General features: G+C 35.8%; 1 protein-coding gene across 1 annotated transcript; it reads right to left on the reverse strand.

Moving 5' to 3' along the window:
* Positions 1–15,995: 15,995 nt before the first annotated feature.
* LOC148995898 (uncharacterized) lies at positions 15,996–21,253 on the reverse strand. Its single transcript, XM_089118468.1, has 4 exons — positions 21,131–21,253; positions 17,723–17,842; positions 17,368–17,565; positions 15,996–16,459 (listed from the first exon to the last, which is right to left on the reverse strand). Exons 1-4 carry the CDS (start codon positions 21,225–21,227, stop codon positions 16,146–16,148), a joined length of 729 nt encoding a protein of 242 aa, XP_088974594.1. The 5' UTR covers positions 21,228–21,253; the 3' UTR covers positions 15,996–16,145.
* Positions 21,254–23,840: the final 2,587 nt, after the last annotated feature.

A 23,840-nucleotide genomic window follows, 5' to 3' on the forward strand; every position in this document is an offset into this window, starting at 1 on the left:
ATTGTTAAGATGGCCAAAAATGTAAAGGAAGATGCACCTGCACAAGCGGAAGAAGACATGAATGATTTTCAAAAGAAAGACGAAAAAGAAGACATCATTCAAGATGAAGAAGATTTAAAAGCAGAAGAGGGAAAGAATTAATCTGGAAAAAATAAAGAGCTTGGGCCGGTGGATGTAAAGATAGAGGAATAAAATGAGGTGAAGACAGCGCTAAAAGAGGAAGATGGAGAGGAAGATGAACAAAAGATAGTAGGCGCAAAGGAGGAAGAAGTTACACAAGAGATGACTACATTTCAAAAGGAAGATGAAAAAGACCATAAGAGGGAGAAGGACTTAATACAAGAGTATGAAGATTTAACAGTGGACACTGCACAGGAAGGTCAGCTGGAGGAAGATGTAAGTGATGAGATTATTTTATTTACATTTAAACTTATACACATTTACTACTAGAAAACTTACATAGATGTTGAAACACAAATTAAACGATTTTAAATGATATGGCTTTCTATTATCACTGTTTATTCTCTTGTAGATCCAAAACAAATATCCCAAGGTTGAAGACAGTGACAGTTGGAGTGAAACTGATGATGAAATCATGAAAGAAGAAGAATTCTTTGCGGAGAGTGTTCCTGCACCTTCTTTTTTTATTCCTCAAACTGCCTGGAAAAAACTAAGAAAAAACAAAAAAAGGATCACTTCAAGGGATTGCAGTGGACCAACATTATCTCTTTAGGCATTCGCACAATCCATCCACATTGCAGTTTTGCTTTTAGAGGCCACAGGGTTAAAATTCTAGGATCAACCAGGACTACACCTGCTTTTAAATGCTCTGGCTATTGCCTGTTCACTGACTGCCCTGTAGAAGTCGAAGTTGTTGTGCACAGTGAGAAGACACTTAAAGCACAGGTGTTGTTCAGTGGTGACATGGTAGTTCACAGTAAGACAGTGCTGCAAAGGCGACCGGTAAGAGCTGATGAACAAAAGGAAATACATCAGCAATTACAAACTACACTACCAAGGGCACTCTATCTTAAAAAAATGGAAAACCTTAGAGAATATGTGGTAGAGTCTGGCTGTCGAGATGAGGCACCATCACCAGGTGTTCTGAAATCCATTTCCTGGAGACAAAGAATCAAAGACAGGAAACATAAAAATGAAACACTTAGTCTCCAGATGATGGTGGACGAAAAAAGAGATGAGCCAGATGAGGTTATCCAAAAAGTGATCCTCCATCCTAAGGGTGTGATGCTTTGGTCTAAGAAAAGCATCAAGATATTCCACCAAAGATGTAAAGAAGACATAGTCTATCTTGATGCAACAGGAAGCATTGTGAAAAAAAGCAAACACAGCACAGGTCCTTTTTATGTCTACGAGCTGGTGGTCCGAAACCCAAATAAAGGTTCCTCTCCTTTTCCAGTATCTACGCACACTGTTAGACCTTACCAGGTTTTTTTACAGTAAAATACTGGCAACACTGTTGCCAGTTATTTACTGTAGAAATGCACTAAAACTCGAGTTAACTAAAAAAATACAACTTATTAGTTTTAGTGCATTTTTACAGTAAATAACTGGCAACAGTGTTGCCAGTTATTTACTGTAAAAATGGACTAAAACTCGAGTTAACTAACTTCACTTGCAGAAACCGACTAAAAAGAATCAACTAAATGTATAATGCATTAATAATGTAAGCAAGGTGAGCTTGTGAACTTATTTAATTAGAAACAACAAAAATTAACTTCTGTAAATAAAGAGATTTCCACCGGATTCTGCGACTAACACAGACAGTGCCTTTTATATAAAGCAACATGCAGCGTATCATCAATGTTTGTAGATCTTCTCCTGGACTGAAGCTCAGGCTCTACTCTTCAGCACAACGGTGACCCAAAAAACAAGATTTTACAGTAAACTACTGGCAACAGTGTTGCCAGTATGAACCTGTTTTATAACTTACAGTTTATTACTGTTAAAATACATTTTGTGGGAGTGTCTTTTTATTTTACACTGTTAACCCTTTCTACCCCACAGGAAAATCCACACTACAAAGAGTAAAAAGCAACATTGATGCAGTGTTGCAGTGAGAAAATTAAGGGAATATGTAAGTGATTGTTGAGCATGAACACCTGCTGTTAACAAGCAGAATCACTTAAGGAAAGAGGAACATCAAGAACAGAAAATAGAGAAACACAAGAACTACACCTGACTTCAGCCATTACACATTATTACACTTATTATTAACCAGTATGGCTTTATTTCTGTCATACATCTATAGAAGATGATGTTGAGATGTTTAATTAAAAATGTTTGGTTTGAAGTTACCATTATAGAGATCAGTGTTTGCCTTAGTTGGTCTGCTGATGCTGTAACATGAGATTTTCTTTTGACGCTGTGAGCTGTGTTTTAACAAGTCTCACTTGTGCAGACACACAGTTTAGTAATGATTTGATTTGTGAAAATATGACAATCAACACAATGTCTGTTCTTTAACTAAAGAATTCATTCTTACTCATTCAGAGTTTAATCCTCAACCAAAAGTGTTACATTACCACCAATGTGAAACAACAGCAATAAATTATGACTAATTTTTTTTTAACATATCATACATAAACCAAAACCGCACTACAGTCTTGTAGAAAAACCAAGATATCAAAATTTAACACATTAATCTCAATAATGGTGGCAATTTTTTTTTTATTCATGCAGCAGTGCATGCTGGGAGTTTTATAAAATCCTGGAACCCAGCATGCACTGCTGCATGAAACTCTTGAATGTTACCGTTGTTGAGATGAATATTATAATTAGGGGTGTCCATGGTTAACCGGTTAACCGTTTAAAATTCCATAACCGAGTGAAACCTTTTTGCTCGGTTAAGTGGCGTCAATACATATTTGCACAAAACGTTTGCGTTTTTTTTTTAAAAAACGTTTGCGTTTTTACGCAAAAATATTGCGAAATGACAGCATTTCTATTAACGGTGTTATGCGACTAAAACATTTTTTTTTACCTTTCGCGATAAGCCATTCCAAAAATGATGGCAACGGACGTTGGTATATCACAGCCACCGCACTAGACATTATTATTATTATTATTTGTGTGAGGAGACGTGGTGTGTCATCCAAGCATTAATGGCAGGGACAGTCACAGAGTTTCTGTGTGTTTGTCCCTCATTTCTGCTCCGCGGTCTTGATTGTGGCATTTCTTTGAGGTTTTGTCTAGTAGGCTAGGCTATTCCTTGTATCTTTTATGAATTTTAAAAAAGAACTCTGCCTCGTATTATGTCCAAACGATCTACTTTTGTGTTCATTCGTTTCCCCTTATTTAATCCGTTGGCCTAATTGCAAAATGAAAAATGAACGGTTGTTATATTTTGTAAATAGCAAAGTTGAACACCAAAATGTTCATTTGAACTGTAGGCTTATACACCAAATGCTGCGCAAAAATATATAGGATATATATATAGGCTACATATCGACGAATTTGCCCCTTAAACATTTAAAATATTTGACAAATTAATATGAAAAAAAAGATTTTACTGGTTTTCTGAGGCCAAATTAGAACCTGGATATGATATTTTCCCCCGCAATGCTGAATGAGAAGAGCCGTAACCACAGCCTGCAGAAATGGGATTTATAAGTGATTTATATAGGCTATAATAAATGTGTCTGATAATAAAATAATATAAAATAACGAGGCATTAATTATTTATTAATAAACTATTGTTTTCTAAATCATTTTCGGCTAAAAACAATTCTCCATCTCCGGATGCACATTTAGAGAGAAATTAATTAGCTACAATTACATAGTCAGAAGATATTGGCCTTCGATTAGAATTTGTTCGTTTTAAATTGGACATTTAAAGGTTTAGCCTGTAGACTATAGCTTTGTCCAATTTAAAACGAACAAATCCGAATGCGGTGGCTGTTTCAGTTTATTATTTGCGAATAATGCATTATTATTTTCTGTATGACCAGAAATGAAAGAGTATTTTAAGTTGTTTGTTTCCACTGAAAGAACTGCAAGTGTTCACATGGGCGTCTCGCAGCCATCAATGCGCGCTTCACACACACTGGATATGCGTCAAAAATATTGGGTTTATTTGTGCTTTGTTCCTTTTTTGGATAAAGGCGTTTTCTACATAATATGCAGCCTAATAAAATGTTACAATAATGATGATTATTATTATTATTTGCGGACACGGAGTTAATGTGTTTATTTTCAATTGGCAATTTCATTTTGAAGGGTGATGGAAACGCACCTACTTTAACTGCTCTGTACTTACCACTGCGTTTTATTTCTATAAATTAATTTCGTTTCGATTCGATAATTTCTTAGATTGGCCAAGTCAATCAGAACAGCTTTTAAGGGACCCAATACACACTCAAACTTAACATATGATGACTTAGGTCAAATATCTACCATGCTGCTTATTGGTAGGTGTCTAAAATTAACATAGTTAAGGCTTTATGTTGACATAATGAGCCCATTTAATGCATAGGCCACGACCATTCGCCTATCATACACCCCAACCCCCTCCCCTGACAAAATCATGCTTTTCTGAAAGGTCTGGATGTGTAGAATATGAATGTTAACATTGACATTTTTGGGATACACTACCTGTTTTAGCCCTGAATAGGGAAACTCTAAAAAACGATTTTAAGCTATTTTAACATGTCGAGATTGCCTAGTCAATCAGAACAGCTTTTAGGTTACTCAATACTCTTACTATACTACATTGATAGTTACTTTAAATAGTTGTTTTTAATTATTTTTTATTTAATATAGTTAAAACAGCACATGTCCTGGGAAAACAGGACAGTTGGTCACCCTAGTGTATATTGGACTCGTGGTATTTACCTTCTGTAATGGTGTCTGGTATAAGTTCACAGGTTACAGTCATTCTGTGAGTAGATTCCAGTGGTTCAGCTAATCTCACGTCTCTTATTTCTTTGATTCTGGCTAATCTTGCATCAGAATCTGCTTTTGCCCATAATTGCACGAGTGGTCCATATACAAGACCAGGGACATGCACAATGCATCTGGACTTTGGTTTTGTCCCATGACATCCCCTATGCCTTGAAGGACCTGCAGTCCTGGCCCACTGACTCATGTCTTGACTCAGACATAACTGAGAAGTTCAGCTAAAGAAAAAGGTTCTTCAGGGGTTCTTTGCAGTGGTCATGCTGCTATATAGCACCACTAAGCCCAGTTTGGTTCTTCAGCGGTTCTTCAGTGGTTCTCTGGGTTGGTTAAAATGCTCTATGGCACCTCTTATGGTTCTACATAGCACCATATGACAAAGAAAAGTGCTATATGGCACTTAAAGTGGTTCCCCTATGATTACAAGCCAATGAACCACTTTTAGTGCTATTTAGCACCATTTTTTTTAGAGTGTATGTTGAAAAAACCAACTACATAACCGACTAGATTATCTATGTTTATGAGATATGTGTGTGTGGGTGTGTGTGTGTGTGTGTGTGTGTGTGTGTGTGTGTGTGTGTGTGTGTGTGTGTGTGTGTGTGTGTGTGTGTGAATAAGCTACTGGACGTCTAAAATTTCCATTTGGTATGAATAAAGTAGGCTATATATCTATTAATCTATCAAATGTCATTTAAAATAATTAAAAACGTAAGCATCAATGTAGTTGATGCTAAAAGTAAAAGTAAGCATCAATGTAGTGTAGTAAGATGGGTCAATTATATTAAATTGTAAACTAAAATATCAAACATCGAGCAATTCAGTGAAACAAATTTCTAGCTGTATAGGCAGAGGATGCAGACTTGGAGGATCTGTCTGTGTGAGTAAGAACAGTCTTTCAGGACAATCTTTATATACCTGTCTGACACAGAGGAAACTATTAATGAAAATTCAACAAATATCTTATTTTGTCATTGGATGAACAACCCAGACAGGTTTCTGATTTGTCAATGAAATGATTTGTGAGCCACACCCCTTTGATGGAAAGGGTAATGAGGGTTGGAATGTTAGCATGTTAAGTGATACTATGGAAATGGACCTTGATCGATTATATCCATACAAGGCCTTAACTATATTAAATAAAAAATAATTAAAAACAACTATTTAAAGTAACTATCAATGTAGTATAGTAAGAGTATTGAGTAACCTAAAAGCTGTTCTGATTGACTAGGCAATCTCGACATGTTAAAATAGCTTAAAATCGTTTTTTAGAGTTTCCCTATTCAGGGCTAAAACAGGTAGTGTATCCCAAAAATGTCAATGTTAACATTCATATTAATATTCTACACATCCAGACCTTTCAGAAAAGCATGATTTTGTCAGGGGAGGGGGTTGGGGTGCATGATAGGCGAATGGTCGTGGCCTATGCATGAAATGGGCTCATTATGTCAACATAAAGCCTTAACTATGTTAATTTTAGACACCTACCAATAAGCAGCATGGTAGATATTTGACCTAAGTCATCATATGTTAAGTTTGAGTGTGTATTGGGTCCCTTAAAAGCTGTTCTGATTGACTAGGCCAATCTCGAAATGCTAAAATCGCTTAAAAACGTTTTTAGGGTTTCCCTATTCACAGGCCTAAAACAGGTAGTGCAACCCAAAATTTTCAATGTTAACATTCAGATTAATATTCTACACATCCAGACCTTTCAAAAAAGTATGGTTTTGTTGGGAGGTGGGGGGGGGGGGGGGTGCACGGTAGGCCTATGTAGCTCGCCGCCTACATGATTAACCAACATATTGACTTCATGTTGTACATTCACAAATTTATTTTATAATCATAATTTAATGTAAGTTTCATATTAAATACCGATATATATTCACAGAGTATAAACAGGAAATATCTGAGAATCAGACATATCCAGAACAATTGTGATATTATCGCATAAGCCAGTAACACCAGAACAATTTCGTCTCGACTTTTTCTAGCTACGACAAATGTGTTTTACAACTCACTTTTACAGCAGTTAGAGAGAGATGCATGTAACAAGTGCAGGGATAAGAGACCTACTAAAGCAAATACTGATCTCCATTATGGTGACAAAAAAAACTTTATTATTAATTAAATCTCTGTTAATTCTCAACAAGAACTTTTGTACATGTATGAAATAAATAATGTTAAACTGGTTTGTAAACTGTTTTCACACTCAGTGTGTCTGGAAGTCAGTTGTAGATCTTGTGTTTCTCTTTTTCAGTTCTTGTTTCTCTGTCCTTCAGTGATTCTGCTTATCAGGTGTTCATCAGTGTCTCAATTCACTCACTTCTTTTCATTCAAGTGGACTATATTGGTGAACTAATGTAGGGAATAGTGAATGAGGGTATAGGGTGTGATTAAGAACACAGTCTCTGAGTGTTGACTTTGAGAGCTGTTAATTCACAGTATATTCCTGTAGGCTAGTTTTGTTTTCTACAGTATATAACTGTTTTAATGGAAAATGGTATGATAGTGTCAGAATTTGGCCTGTTGCCAGTATTTTACTGTAAAAAACCTGGTAAAGTCTAACAGTGTATGTGACCTGTGACCACACCACCTCATCTGTAATGTATTCTCAGTGCTTTCCAGACAGATCATGCCAAGCAATATGGACACAAAAACATCAGTCCACTCATGATCATATGTGATGGATCCATGGTCCTCATGCAATCAATCTCACTCGTCTTCTGCCAAACCAACCTCAATGCCTTGCTCCAGAGTTATTTTCAAATATTGACTGGTAAAGGCACCACTGAAGACTTCAGTCTTCCTATTGTCCACCGCTGTTTAAGCCATATAATGAAAAATGCTAAATCCCTGTGTAAGAAGCAGTAAGTAAAACCTTTGATTATATATACAGTAGGTGGACAACCAGAATGTCGTTTACCGCCGCGGCAAGTGCCGCGGTAAATCTACCGCGGCAAAAATAAACCAGCAGTATTTCAAAGTCGGTGGAGAAATGACCACCAGGTGGCGCAAAGGGACATTAAGCGAAAGCAAAACGTATGTAGCCTACATTTTAAATGGAATATAGCTTTAACTAGAATATAAACTTTTAGGCTATAGGAGAACATTTTATTAATCAAAAGTTAAAATAGGCCTATCTCGCAGTCAGCGAAAATAATTAAAGTGCTGCCCAATGACGCTATTGAGGAATGCAAAGACTGAAGAGCGCTTCTCTCGCGTGCGCACCGCGCACACTGACTGCTGAACAACCGAACATCTGGGCTTTTGTCAGTGAGAAAAGTCGTGGTCGAGTGGTAGAACTTTGGTACACTTATTTTGATGACACTGTTTCAAATCCCGCGTAAACATAAAATTACCTTGCATTTCTATTTTACATTTAAGGAACAAATCTCTTCCAATAGATTGACTGAATTTACATCTTCAAAAGCAGTTATGTAAAAAAAAAAAAAAAATTCCATGTAGATTTAAAAAAAAAAAGAAAAAAAAAAAAAAAAAAAAAAAACATAACCAAGCTAAGCAAGTTGCGAATTGCCGGTGGGTATTTCCCCCTCTAAGACAATATCAAATATGTGTATATATACATATAGCCTACATATACATATATATATATATTAAATATGCAACACGCACGTTTAAACAACAAATAGCCTAATAAAATCTGAACCAGCGCTTCTGCGCCTGTATTGAGACATAACATGCAGCGCGCGTTTCAGTTTCAGTGGCCTTAATATTCTTCGACAAACGCGGCGGTGCTCACTTGAATTTATTTTTCTCATCACAGCTATAATAAAATCATATTTTAAAACTGTAAGAGGTCTCCTTTTTCATGTAGCCTAAAGTAGCCCAGGCCTACATTCACAATAGGCATAACAACAAACCTTTTTCTTTCTCATGAGAGCGAACATATGGCTGAATGGTAGAACATAGGCCTACGGTTCTACCATTCCAAACACATGGGTTTGAAGCTTGATCAAACTTACAGTAGTTGTATTTTATATTTAGGCTATTAATGCAGAAAGATTTGTTCTAAAACTCCATTTAGTTTTTTGTTTTTTTTTGCTTATATTTATAAAATGAAATAACCATGCATTTCTATTTTACACTAAGGAACAAATCTCTTCCAACAGATTGACTGAATATACATCTTCAAAAGCAGTTATGCAAAAAATATAGAAAATAAAACTTAATGGGGTTCCATCATGTAGAATTAAAAAAATATCCCCCCTCCACAGTAATCAATGCTATAATTAGCCTAGACCAATATATAGCATATATATATATATTTATTTTTAAATATGCAACACGCATGTTTAAACAACAAATAATAAAATCAGAACCAGCGCTTCTGCTCCTGTATTGAGAGATGTCAGTTTCAGTTTCAGTGGCCTTAATACATTGATTCACGACTATTTAAAATGTCACGAATTGTTTTGAGGTGGTTTTGAACGAAATATTGAAGTTTATAATTGAGTATTTTTTGACACACCACGCCCAGTGTAGCCCTATATTCTAAAATCAGGTTTTATTCTGGCATTAATTGTGTTCGACAAACGCGGCGGTTTGAATTTATTTTTCTCATAACAGCTAAAATAAAATCATCTTTTAAACTTTAAAAGGTGTACGTTTTCGTGTAAAGTCGGCTTACACTCACAATAGGTTAACGACAAAACTTTTTCCTGCTCATTTGAGCGAATACTCACTGGAGAAACATTGGGCATTTTCCCGTGAGTGAACACATGGCCGAGTGGTAGAACTTACGGGTAGAACATGATTATGACATGGGTTCGAAGCCCGATTCAACATGGATAATTGTAGTTAAACTTTATATTTAGGTATGCAGAAAGATTTGTCTAGTTCTAAAACTGTTACAGTAGCCTACACCATTTAGTTGTTTTTTTTGCTTGTATTCCAAAACACTATAAATCCATTTCAATAGTTTTTAGGAAAACTACATATTTTACCTAGACCCACACATTTTGTGAATATTCAAATTAAATGTTTTATTGGTTCAGTCTGAACATGTTGAACAATGATTATTAAGTCAAACAACAATATTGTTAATGATAAATTAAAAGTTTTTTTTTTCTTTTTTTTTTCAAAACGCTAAATAAACGCATTTATGTTTAATAATATTATGTTACTTATTTTTATTATTTCGTCTATGTTGAGTAGGCTATATGAAAAGTGAACCGCATGAGATGAGTAAGATAGGATCTAAAGCTACCCAATATATCGGAAAATATTTGTGGGTCAGACATGAGTTTGACCACCAATTAAGTTTTGTTTTGTAGAAAGCTTGTAAATTTCGTTTCAGATAAATTCTATCTTCATTTTAATTAATGTTTCATCAACAAATTGACTGGATTAACACATTATAAGTAAATATCAGACAATAGGCTATAATCAGGACACAGAGGCGCGTGTGTGAACTGGAGCGTGTCTCATAACCGAAACACCGCGATTCTTGCCTGCGAGAACTAGAAAGCTTTAAATGTCTACTTTAAAACAAAACATTTAAAAACGAAAATAAATTGGCAACTCTCTGCGTAAGTAGGCTAATTTGAAGTAGCCTATGCGTTTAGGCCTATGCGCGTTCACTGTGAAGGCGAGTCAGCATCATCAACTTTATCTTTGCTGCTGACACCGACAAAAAAACACTAGTATATTAGAGTTTAGAGCAGCATGTTTGCAACAATAACACAGTCAAACAGAATGTAAGCCCTGTGTGTGTGTGTGTGCATGTGCAGTTGTGTGTGTGCGTCACACGTTAAATGTTTTAGAATGTAACACAACATTCAAATGCAAATATGCACCCTCCCCCACTTGAAAGGCCGTGTATTTTCACATTGTGTTTTTCCACACGCCTGGCGTATATGTTTTCAATTGTTTTCAATGGGAGCACCGCGTTTTTTTAAACGCTATGAGCGTACCTAATCAAAGCAGCTCCTGAGATGGCTGGCGTTTCTAGTATGTCGTTTTTTCTTCGAACAATTCAAGAACAATGTAGGCTATAGGCTACAAATTGAACATGGTTCATTTTTTGTGAAACTTTAAAACTGGCCTTTACTTTTCTTGACGATTCCTTGGTAGTTTTTGTTTGAAGGCATTCAATTGCTCCAAAACACTAACGTTAGAAACATAACTGCACTTTATCACAACGGATTAATAAACTGTACCCACGAGTTCCTAATCCGTGCTCTTAGATTTTTAAACCGTGCCCTCAGTTTTTGCAATCTGTGCCCAAAAATTCATAAACCGTGCCCACGCTTTCGCAATCCGGACTCGGATTTGTGGCTCGTCCCCCAGAGTGTGCCGCATGATTCAACCAGGCCTCCTGTTTAGATGCGGGATGCATTGCATTGTTTTTAAAATCCTTTTTTAAAATGGATAATTTCTTGTATTTAAAAAAAAAAAATACATTTAGGATTCTTTTATCTTTAAAGTAAAATTTTAGAGGTAGCCTACTATAATAAGCGAAAAAATAAAAATAAAATAGGCTAATAATAACACACAGTTCAAAAACTGCAAAAGGTTTGTTTATAAGTTTAAAATTATTTTATGTTAAATATATTACTGTCTTCGGTGAACTCATTCATAGTAATAAACGTAAATAATAATTAGCTAACAAATCAAAATGCATTTAGGCTACCCTATTTAGAAGACGCTTTTTAATCCACAAAAAAAAAGAACAAAGCAATTCGTCAAATGTCAGTCTTAGACAATAATAATGGGCTAAGATTCTAACAAACAAACAGGTTTTTAAGCATATCCAACTGTTTGTGTGAAGCGCGCACATGCATGTCACTGCCACGGCCGCAAACACTTGCATGTTATCAACAGTGGAACAATTTAAAATAATCTAGCGGGAAAAAAATACGTAATTATTTGCAACTACTTTTATTTGTGTAAACTCACAATAACAAGAAAACGTCGTTATTTTTCAGACACATTTATTATGATTAGCCTATAAATCACCTATAAATCATCTCACTCTATGCTTCCCGAGACATGCTCTTCTCATTTAGCACTGCAAAATATAGTTTTTAGAAAGTAAAATCTATTTTTTTTTTCATATTAATTTGCGAATATTTTAAATGTTTAATAAAGGCAAAAAGTCAATGTTATTTATTTTTTTGTGCACAAACACTTGGATAGCCTATGCGTCAAAATCTTGTGTTTAGGCCTATTTGTGATAATCTCAGCCCTGTTTTATTATTGTCTAACCTGTATTATGACTGACATTTGACGAATTGCTTTGTTTCTTTTTTTCTTTTTTCTTTTTTTGATAAAAGCGTCTTATAGGCCTATCTAAATGCAGTAGGCCTATGTAGCCTAAATGTAATAATAATAGCATATTATTATTAGGCCTATTATTTGCGTTTATAACTTTAAATGAGTTCACTTAAAAAAGGAATATGTTAATCATAAAACAATTTATGAATGTTTTATTTGTATAGGCCTATAACTTTGTGTTTGTGTTAGGCTATATTTATTTATTTATTTTTTTGTAAGTAAGAGTCCTTTTAAAAACAATGCATCCCGCATCTAAACAGGAGGCCTGTTTGAATCATGCGGCACATTCTCGGGGACGAGCCACAAACCCGCGAGTACGGATTGCGAAAGCGTGGGCACAGTTTATGAATTTGTGGGTACAGATTTACAAACGGTTTACAAATCTGAGAACACGGATTAGGAACTCGTGGGTATGGTTTATGAATCCGTAGGCACGAATTGTTAAACCGAGGGAACAGTTTAAGAATCCGTGAGTAGCCTACAGTTTATAAACTGAGGGGACGGATTGATTTGTGATTTCACCGGAACGAATGAAACCTCCACAACTGATTGCAGCGTGCGTCCGATTGAAGACAACACATTGCAGCGCTAGATGAATGAAACGAATGCGGTTAGCTTTCAAAAGTGGTGGGGACAATATCGACACTGTCAAAAAGGGACATGTCCCACCCCTTACAGGCTAGAGTGTTAACCTTGAATTTATCTGCTACCTCAGCTCTCAATGAGAAGTGGCAAATTAAGTCAGACACTATAAGTAGGCCTAAATAAACGGTCCCACTTTATATTAAGTGGCCCTAATACCTGTGAAATTACATGGTTACTAGATATGTACTAAGTGTGTAAGTACAGTGTAAATACATATTGGTACATAGTATTTACAGCTGTAGTATGTGTGTAACTACACATATGTAATAACACACTAAAATGTGTGGGTAAGTACAAATGTGTAACAGGACATTGGTAACAACACTTTTTTCACTGGAGTAAGTACACATGTGTAACAGGCATTTTGTAACTACATTTTGTAACAACAATATGCATTTACACACATTCTTCCACTTCCACACAGTCTTCAATACTGTAGTTACCAGTTTGGAAGGCACTGAAACTCCACTGAAATCATGATGATTCCTATGTGTATACCATGTATTTACTGTATGACTCGCGCTGAATTACAGCTAAAGTTTCCCCTTGTGGTATCAGTGTAACACGGTAACTCCTCAGTAACTCTGCACTTGATACAATGCGTTAAACTATCATAACTTACTGTGTATAATAAAAAAAAAACCTCTGTACAACACTGTATTAACAGTGTACTTGCGTGGCAAGTCCTCAGTAACTTTGCACTTATACAATGCGTTAAACTATCATAACTTACTGTGTATAATAATAAAAAAACCTCTGTACAACACTGTATTAACAGTGTACTTGCATGGTAACTCCTCAGTAACTCTGCACTTATACAATGCATTAAACTATCATAACTTACTGTGTATAATAATAAAAAAAAAAACCAAACCTCTGTACAACACTGTATTAACAGCGTACTTACATGGTAACTCTGCAGGAACTGTCTACTTAATATAAAGTGTAAAACGGTCATAACTTAACGAGTAATATACAAAACCCAAACCTCTGTACAACACTGTATTAACAGTGTATGATAACTCCTCAGTAACTCTGCACTTTACAATGTGTTAAACTATCATAACTTACTCTGTATAATAATAAAAAAAACCAAACCTCTGTACAACACTGTATTAACAGCGTACTTACATGGTAACTACGCAGGAACTGTTTACTTAATATAAAGTGTAAAACGGTCATAACTTAACGAGTAATATACAAAACCCAAACCTCTGTACAACACTGTATTAACAGTGTATGATAACTCCTCAGTAACTCTGCACTTTACAATGTGTTAAACTATCATAACTTACTCTGTATAATAATAAAAAAAACCAAACCTCTGTACAACACTGTATTAACAGCGTACTTACATGGTAACTACGCAGGAACTGTTTACTTAATATAAAGTGTAAAACGGTCATAACTTAACGAGTAATATACAAAACCCAAACCTCTGTACAACACTGTATTAACTGTGTACTTGCATGGTAACTCCGCAGGAACTGTACACTTAATATAAAGTGTAAAACTATCTTAACTTACTGTGTATAATAAAAAAACAGAAACCTCTGTACAACACTGTATTAACAGTGTACTTACATGGTAATTCCTCAGGAACTGTCTACCTAATGTAAAGTGTAAAATGGCTATAACATTACAAGTAATATACAAAACCCAAACCTCTGTACAACACTGTATTAACTGTGTACTTGCATGGTAACTCCGCAGGAACTGTACACTTAATATAAAGTGTAAAACTATCTTAACTTACTGTGTATAATAAAAAAACAGAAACCTCTGTACAACACTGTATTAACAGTGTACTTACATGGTAATTCCTCAGGAACTGTCTACCTAATGTAAAGTGTAAAATGGCTATAACATTACAAGTAATATACAAAACCCAAACCTCTGTACAACACTGTATTAACTGTGTACTTGCATGGTAACTCCGCAGGAACTGTCTACTTAATATAAAGTGTAAAACGGCCATAATTTACTGTGTATAATTAAAAAAAAGGTAACACTTTATTTTGATGGTCCCTTTTGAACATTCTGTTGACTATAAGTAACTTTTCAACTACATGTCAACTAACTCTCATTAGAGTATTAGTAGACTGTCAGCTTAATATTTGCCAAATCTTTATTGTGATGCTCCTCCAACAGACAATCTACTGACTATAAGTAACTTTGCAACTACATGCCAACTTATTCTAACCCTAACCCTACCAGTCTACTAATACTCTACTAACACTCTAGTGAGAGTTAGTAGAGATGTAGGTACAACGTTACTTATAGTAAACTGAATGTGTTAAAGGGACCATCCAAATAAAGTGAAACCAAAAAGAACCCCGAACCTCTGTACAACACTGTTTTAACTGTGTACTTAAATGGTAACTCCTTAGGAACTGTACACTTAATATAAAGTGTAAAACTATCATAACTTACTGTGTATAATAAAAAAACAGAAACCTCGGTACAACACTGTATTAACAGTGTACTTACATGGTAATTCCTCAGGAACTATACACTTAAGGTAAAGTGTAAAACAGCCATAACTTACTGTGTATTATACAATGTCCAAACCTCTGCACAACACTGTATTAACAGTGTACTTACATGGTAATTCCTCAGGAACTGTCTACCTAATATAAAGTGTAAAATGGCTATAACATTACAAGTAATATACAAAACCCAAACCTCTGTGCAACACTGTATTATTAGTGTACTTACATGGTAACTCCTTTAGGAAGTCTGCACTTGATGTGTTAAACTGTCATAACTTACTGTGTACAATAAAAACCAAAACCTTTGTACAACATTGTATTAACAGTGTACTTAAATGTTAACACTGCAGAAACTGTCCATTTAATATGAAGTCCAATTGTTAGGGTCATTGTTGTGTACCATCAGTGTCGTTACATGATTTCAAGGGAACTTCCGAATTATGAAATGTTACATGTTAATTCCATTGGAATTGTCCACTTGAATGTATTTTAATAGTTGTTTGGGAAAAATGTCCAAGTATTAAACCTTGATTACTTCTCAGTAAAAAAAAAAATATAGATGACTGCCAAAAAAAAAAAAAAAAGAAGAGAAAAACAATGTAATAAAGCTGAATAATGTTTATTTAACACATTATAGAACAGTTTACCAGATTTTCAAGTAAAACTTCAGTGTACCTGCAGCTGGGTTAACACTAGAACAGCATTGTATACAATGACCAAAATTGTCAAATCAAACTCAAGTTACCATTTCAGAGCAGCTATAAGGAACATTACACAGGGCTCCGGACTAACTTTGTCTTTCTATCTGAGCTTGTATGTTATTGGCAGCAGTTTACGCTCTTTTTTTGCATTTTCTATGGTAGACTTGAGGTCTGCTGTCATTGACTGCAGGCACCGCTTTGCAAAGTCGCAGAGTTTCTCATCCTTTAATCTGAACTTTGGGATGCTTCGGTAAAACTCTGGATTAACAAGCTGTATTTCAGCCACAACAGCTGTTAATGCCAGTGTATTTCGATCAACCCCAACTTTGGTGCATGCCTTACTGATACTCCCTTCTTTCTTGAAGGCGTGAAAAACTTTATTGTACCGCTTCAGTACATCTTCTGGGGTTGTTGCTGTAAAAAGATTAAAGCTTCCTTTATTAAGACAAACCAAAACCAAAAAACAAGACTTGCATCAAACTGATCAATTTCCAGGTAAAATCATATTATTGTAAAACAAACATAATATATACAGTATATTGGTGGTCTTGAACTGCTAGCATTTTTTTTTTTTTACAATTAGTTTCCTATCTTAAATATCACGTTTGCATTTCTCAGACATTTTATAAATATGTGATGCGATCTGGGAAAACCCACCACACTGTGAAATTTGACATATTGCAGGTTTTGAGACCATATTAAAGCTGGGATCAAGCCCTTTCCAAATCTGTTATTACTTCTTTTATCGTTTGTCTGTAACAAAAGTTATGGTTATCTGAAGTCGGCTGATCGCTATGATTTTCAGAAACGGAAGAAAAAAACAGGTAATTAAACCTGGATAAAACCTGGTTAACACTGGATAAAATAAATAAAAACTTGCAGGCTGTTGTAGTTCACCCAGGACTGGATTTTATTCTGTTTTGTGGTTTATTTTGATAGGCGAACTGTCGTTGTAGTGTTAAGAGAAGGAGAGCTAAACGGGAGATATTGTCTTTTGCACCTCAGCTCCGCCTGCGTGTTCTTAAAGAAAAACACAGTCTTTTCAGCTGAACATTATATATTGCTATTTTTCTGCACTAAACTAGTGAATTTTCCCAAGATATATTCAGAGATGATAAACAAGATGTTATAGAATAATAATTCAATATAAAAACCCAACATTCAATCTATATTTAGACCTTACTGAAAACGTACCAGCGCGACATCCAACAGGTTTTCCCAGATGTAGTCATAGAGACTGATAACCAATATTTGCCATGTGTTACAAGGAGTAAATGCACATCAACAGAAAGATGATTAACAAAAACAGAATATGCACTTACCACGTGAGCTGTGCTTGGTATTTGACCTGGTGGAGCTCTTGGTCTTCTTTTTATGACCTCTTTTCTTCTTCCGAGGAATGTCACTATCAGATGACTCTGAAGAGGAGCAAGAACTCAGGGACTCCTCATCAGTGCCACTGGTGCTGCATTCAGTGCTCGAGTCCAAGATTTTCTTAACTTTCTTTTTTGCCCCTCTGTCTAAGAACACAAAATCACATTTAGTTAGATAAAAAGTCAAACATGTTAGATAAGCAGTTCAGGATTGATGTGGAAGTTTGAAAATTATACTTGTTCAGTAATTACTAAATTCTTAAATAAAATAGTCAATAGAGCAAAACAGATATATGTTTCGTACTTGAGAGTTTTAGGACAGTTTGACGGAGAAAATCTCGTTCCTCTTCAAGTGCCTTTATTGTCTGGGCCATGAACATCAGCTTGTCTTTTTCTCCCAAGGAGGAAGACTCCTCATGTCCTCCTTAAAAACAATATAATATCAACACCAGGATTTTTTATAAACAAGTAATAGAAGATCAGTGGTATCCATATTTTTCATATGCCAAAACAGTACAAAACGTTCATATGCCCAAACAAATGTTTCTTTTTGTTCAAATGTTTTAAACATGATGTACCTGTCACTGAACAGAAGAGAAAGACAACGGAGTGATATATAAACAGGTTTATTTACAATGCAGGGGAATCTGAAGCAGTAAACTAGAATGGCAGGTGGAAATGTAATGCAGTGAGGTATGGCTGGATTTATTTTATTATAAGAACATCATTCAAAATTATTTTGATACTTGCAGGTGAGATGGGACGGAGAAGACAGAGGAGGATCTGATGAGTGGCCGAAGACAGATATCAGTAGATCTGATAGCTAGTAATTAGCAGGTTAGGAGTCAGGGTGAGTGTATCTAGTGCTGGGCAGTATAGCAGTTTATACCGAAAACCGGTGTATAATTTTGTTATGATATTAATGTTTTATATCCCAACATACCAATGTATTTAATTTACTGTTTTAGATGGACCCTTTACAATGTTGCACTTCTCAGCAGCGACTGCGAGGCTAGGCCGAGGGTATACAGCAGTGCTCTGGTGTTACTTTACAGGGAAGATGGATGCCGCAGAACTATGGCGTTATTTTCCTGTCAAATGTCGAGAGCGCACTATTGTAGCGTGAAAGTACATTAATATAATTCTCACGCATGGAACATAATGTGCTGCGCGCACTCTCAGATACACGCTTCTCTTGTAAGAATAGGTCTATTTTCTCTGGCCTCGCTCAGAGAATCATGCACTTAAAACGTGTTCAGTGCAATCACCAATCTCACCTCTTCCCCAAGATAACAATTTTAGGTTATAAGAACGTTTTCATAACGTTAAGTTATAAAAACGTTATTTCTGTCCAGTTTTTTTTAGATGTTGTATTAAGAACGTTATTCAAAATATTATAAGAACGTTCAGTTCTCCCATTATTATATCAACGTTGAATTAACGTGCTTGCTTGGCTATAAGATCATCATTCAAACATCATTAGAATGTTCAATTCTCTTGTTATATAAACGTTGTATTTTAACATTATTTCCTGGTTATAAGAACGTTAATAAATCATAATTTTAGGTTATATTGGGCCCTAGTCTATTCTACAATATTCACTAATGACAGTAAAATAGACCATCCAAATCAATTTATTGCAGTAATTCTTCTCTCAACCAGTAGAAAATGCTTTGAACACCTGATTTTGCATAAAAAAATAATAATCATAAAAAACCTGTCATAAATACGGCTTAATTTTGAAAAAAAAAAAAAAAAAATGATATGAATTTTTGGTCAAACCGCCCAGCACTATATCTATGGCTACGTTTACACTTGGCATATACGATCACCGTGATCCGATCAGGCAGATCAGATCATAAGCCATTTTATAACTGTACACATTAGGGGTGTAACAGTACATGTATTCGTATTGAACCGTTTCGGTTCGAGGCTTCCGGTTCGGTACGCATACAAACCGAACGATTGCTTGGACCATTTTTCTTGCCGGCAAAATTCGTGCTGACGCGGCCAACACAACGTTGCGCAACATCCAAATGGCAAGGGTAATGAAAGCAGAACGAAACTGCGCTCCTCGTTATGTGCTTCACGGATCGTTTTATCAGTTCAGACCAGCGACATCTGTGCAGCGCGAGCCGATCTCGATCAAGTAACACTGTTACCACACCGCACTAAGAGATCCGGTAAAGAAAACATTTGAATTCGCCACTGAGGTAATAACATCGCTGCAAGATCTAGTGAGATGCATTCACATTTCTCCGTTATTAACCGTAGATCTCTATCCACAAGTTTCCGAGGGGCGCTCCTGTAAAAAATAAAGTGGGTGAAACTTCCGGTGAGGCGGCGGAAGTAGCATTCCAATGGTGTTTTGTGTGTTAGTTAGCGAAGAGGCTAGCTGTTTTTCGGAGAATTATTTTACTATTTAAAGACGCAAATCTTTATGAGAGATGTTGTTACGGAGCTCAGGGACAACATGTGCTGTTCATGGTTGTATGTATAACCGGACTAAACTAATTCAGTGCCTTAAACGTGATTGTTTTGAACATAAGCTGAAAACGAAATCAGAGTGATCCTGCAGAGCCCGTCTCTGATCCTGCCACAGAGGCGCGATTCATGACACGCAGCCTCTGATAAGACCAGACCCAAAGTGGTGGGACGTGCAGGTTTATGAAGGGTGGTGGTGTTGAGCTGGTGCAGGTGTGGTGCATCAGTAATCAGGTGGTAATATGCAACAGGTGTGGTGATGGCTGCCTGAGTGCAGGTGGGGATCATGAAGGATGATGGGAGATGTACAGTAGTGGAGGTGATAGAGCTGGTGACTGTGACAGTGCCATCATACAAATGGGTTTCCCTTGTGTAATATGGCCATCAGTGCTAGATCAAGTATACACATTGGAACAAGAATGTGATTGTCTGTTGTAGTTTTGGTTAAAGGGTCACACATGAAAATGTCACACATGAAACATGGCTTGCACAAAATAAATTATGTTCCCTCACATGCTGCCTTTTTTAAATTAGTTCAGTGAGAGCTTCATAATTCTTGTTGTTTTTGGAATATCACCCAGCCCTACTGTGAACACAGAATGATGGTATCTATGGGCTAAGTTTTTACATGATTTGAAACAAGTTAGCGGCTCATGTCAATCATGGTAACCCAAAGGAGGCTACATCTGGCTGAAGTTACCATGGGTTTGCTCGCTTGAGTCAGAGCTCTGGTCTGCACAAGACTTCAGCTAGAGCAGCTGATCTCAAAGAATAAAATAAAAAAATGCCACCAATGGTCTCTATGATCAACTTGATCTGCGTTCACACGGCCGCCGGTGAGAGTTGAAGTCAGTTCAACTTTATGGTAATAAGCAATGACGTGGTTTGCCACACCACACACATATGGCTTTTAATTAGTTTATTTCATTAGCAAACATGTCACTAAAATTTTTAAGTTATTTCCATCGTTCAATTTTCTGCAAAAATAACGATCGACATGCTTGTTTGCTTTGCGACCCATTTAAAAAAAAGTTTAAGAAAAGATCACGCATTCGATCTACGTCAGAGCACCAGAGCGTCCACAAATCTTTCCACGGCGTCGCTGGCAGGGCGGCGAGAGCGAATTTTGCCGCTCTCGCTGGCAGCAGTGTGAACATATGGTTAGGCTTGCTAAACTTTTGGGAAACGCAGCCCTGTTTAGTTCCCCATTAAGTAAATGCAAACTCACCTGCTTCAGGAGATGCCACAGCAACCATAGGAAAGTCATTGTCGTCGACTTTACCTTGGTGTGCTTCATGCTGAGCCACATCTGCTTGTAAAAACATTAAAGGAAATAGTTAATGTTACTGTCTGACAACTGTAGTCAAACATTCTAAGACACTTAACGTGAAAAGGCTCCTAACATGGTTCAGTGTTCCAAAACTACGGTCAATGATCATCAACTTTCTCTTGGACATCTTTAATAAATACTTTCGCCAGTCCAAAAAAACATGGACATTATCTTGCATTAATAGTTTTTATGTCCACAAAAACCCATTATCAATAATTAAAGGCTTTTCCAGTCTTAATGTTCCAAAATAGCATCCAATGATCATCAGATTTCTAGCAAAATCTGTGTTGTCATAAATATAGTGCATAACAAATGTATTAGACTACCACCTAATGTAAGGTTTGTTCCCTAAACTAACAGGGACAGCTTCCCTAAACTAACAGTGTTGGTGATTACCTAAATATTTTTCTAAATTTCTGTAATGGTTAATCCACATCAGTATGCGTAAGGTATTTAGTCACAGTAGTGTTTCTAAAGATAAAATATAATTATTGTAAAGAACAAAGTTGGGATTTAGCCTAGTGGATTCAAAGACCACACAAACGTTTCAATAAAAACAAGTCTTTGTGAACAACTAGTAACTATTTGGAAGTCAATAACAACAGAAAGTGTGAAAATGTTTTTCCTAATAAATGACAGAGTCCGAAAATATGTTTTTTTATTTTTTATTTTGACATTAAAAATTATTTAATTATAGGAGGCAGTTTGACCTTATTAAAACCTGTGTATCTGCATTTATCAACTACTTAAATTCAATCATAGTTTATTAAATCACAATACTACAAATTTTTACTGATACCATCAACTAATTAAAGCCATTTTTGTACACTGCAAAGGTGGAACAGAAGCTACTGACATGTCATTTATGTTTATTTACAAATACTGTTTAATGATGTTCATGTAACTTAATTACATGTACATTGCATAAGATTAATAACCATGATATAAAGTCATTATAAGGGGGAAGTTGCAATTTTATGAGAAAATCATTATGGTTAATGTTGTCTCTTGAAATTGTAATGATTATTAATTTATGGAGGAAAGGCTATAGACAAAACAAGAACCGTTAATGAAATTGTTTATTGCTTTTTTGGATTACAAATAAAGACAATATTGAAATAATATATTAGTAGCACTAGCACAAAAAACAAAATGGTTATTCAAACTGGGAATGGCTATTATATTAAGAAAGCGATCAAAAAACACGGAAGCGGTCCATGACTTCAGTCTAATGCGAGTTACCCAAAATGAATCTTACTTGCAACTTTTCGGCATTTTTTCTGTTATGTTGTTTATGATAAAAATTGAAAATTCAGAATTTAGTCCGTGAGCGCGTGCAACCCTGAAGACGCGTTAACTAACGTTAATTAAAATGTCTCTGATTGGACATTGCGTTCGTAAGCTCACCAAAAACATGTTTGATTGGTTATATTCTACACTGCAAAAAACGTGTAAAAGAAAGCATTGAACGTCGAATGTTAGCAAGTTCATATTATTACATAGGCCTAGTGACAAGCTGACAGAATCATAGTAACGTTAGAACGACCAGCTAACATTAGGTCATAAGTGCCGACATGTTAAGTTACCTTTGTCCAAGAGGTCCATGTCATCAGTTGCGCTGCGTTGGAGGCAGTTCCTCTTCAAAGAAACCCCTTTCTTTCGTGGCATACTGTGGAAATATTCGCTTTGAAGTATGGATGAAACGTGTGGATGTAGGTAAATGGATGTAAGTGGATGTATTTGCAAAAAGATGGGGGACGCAAGTTAACGACGTTACCTGTTTGCTGTTGAAATTCTCCCGAGTGACGACGAGTCCCGAATCCTGATAGGTACATGGGATAAGTTGGCGGTTCAGAATGCAACAGGCCAATCAAAACTAACTTACGTCATCGGACAACTGTCACGTTTCATCGTAGGCAGCCATTTACCAGCACGGCGCCAAAATTTTAAATCGGACAATATATCTAGATAGAATCGAGATGGCGGCTACACTCTAAAAAGAGATGTGTTAAAAAACAACACACATCATGTGTTGGTATTTTGACACAAGTTGTGTAGTTTTAACACACAATGTGTGTTAAAATGTAACTGGATAGAATTTTAATGGGTGGAGGGAAGTTTGTGTTTATGAACCTAATTAGAGGTAGTATATTTTATATGGTATCCCATAACAAGCTCTAAAATAAATGAAACAATACATTACAATAAATAAATAAAATCTTAATTCATAAAAAAACTTCAGATTAATGAGTGTTTTTGGCAGCCAATCACATCATGCCTCGGTTTCAATGTTTTTTTTCAAATGCTGATTTCACTTGTTATTAATAACTAATTTATTATAACAAACAATTTATTTCTGTCAGACGTCTACAGAAACACTTATTGAGAATTACCAGGTTTTGTGTTGACGATTCATTGAATGTTTGTTTTGATGTCACCAGAATCGTGATTAGTAGCAGCTTTATTTGGGGTCTTGACCCTTCAACCTTAACATTCGTTTCTCTGTTGGCTGTTTCTGTGTATTTATATTGCACATCTGAAACAGTTGAAATTATCTTGAGGAAAAAGATCATTAAATGATCATTTTTCAACATGATGTTTTTTAACA

This window comes from Pimephales promelas, chromosome 2 (genome assembly GCF_988280905.1).
Source record: "Pimephales promelas chromosome 2, fPimPro1.hap1.1, whole genome shotgun sequence".
Lineage (NCBI taxonomy): Eukaryota > Metazoa > Chordata > Actinopteri > Cypriniformes > Leuciscidae > Pimephales > Pimephales promelas.

Excerpts from the sequence above, each read along its gene's own strand:
- LOC148995898 (XM_089118468.1), bottom strand. The coding sequence starts at position 21,227 with ATGTTTTTACAAGCAGATGTGGCTCAGCATGAAGCACACCAAGGTAAA. Across the intron at positions 17,843-21,130 it reads TGTGGCATCTCCTGAAGCAG|GAGGACATGAGGAGTCTTCC; the intron begins GTGAGTTTGCAT and ends ATTGTTTTTAAG. Across the intron at positions 16,460-17,367 it reads TACCAAGCACAGCTCACGTG|CAACAACCCCAGAAGATGTA; the intron begins GTAAGTGCATAT and ends ATCTTTTTACAG.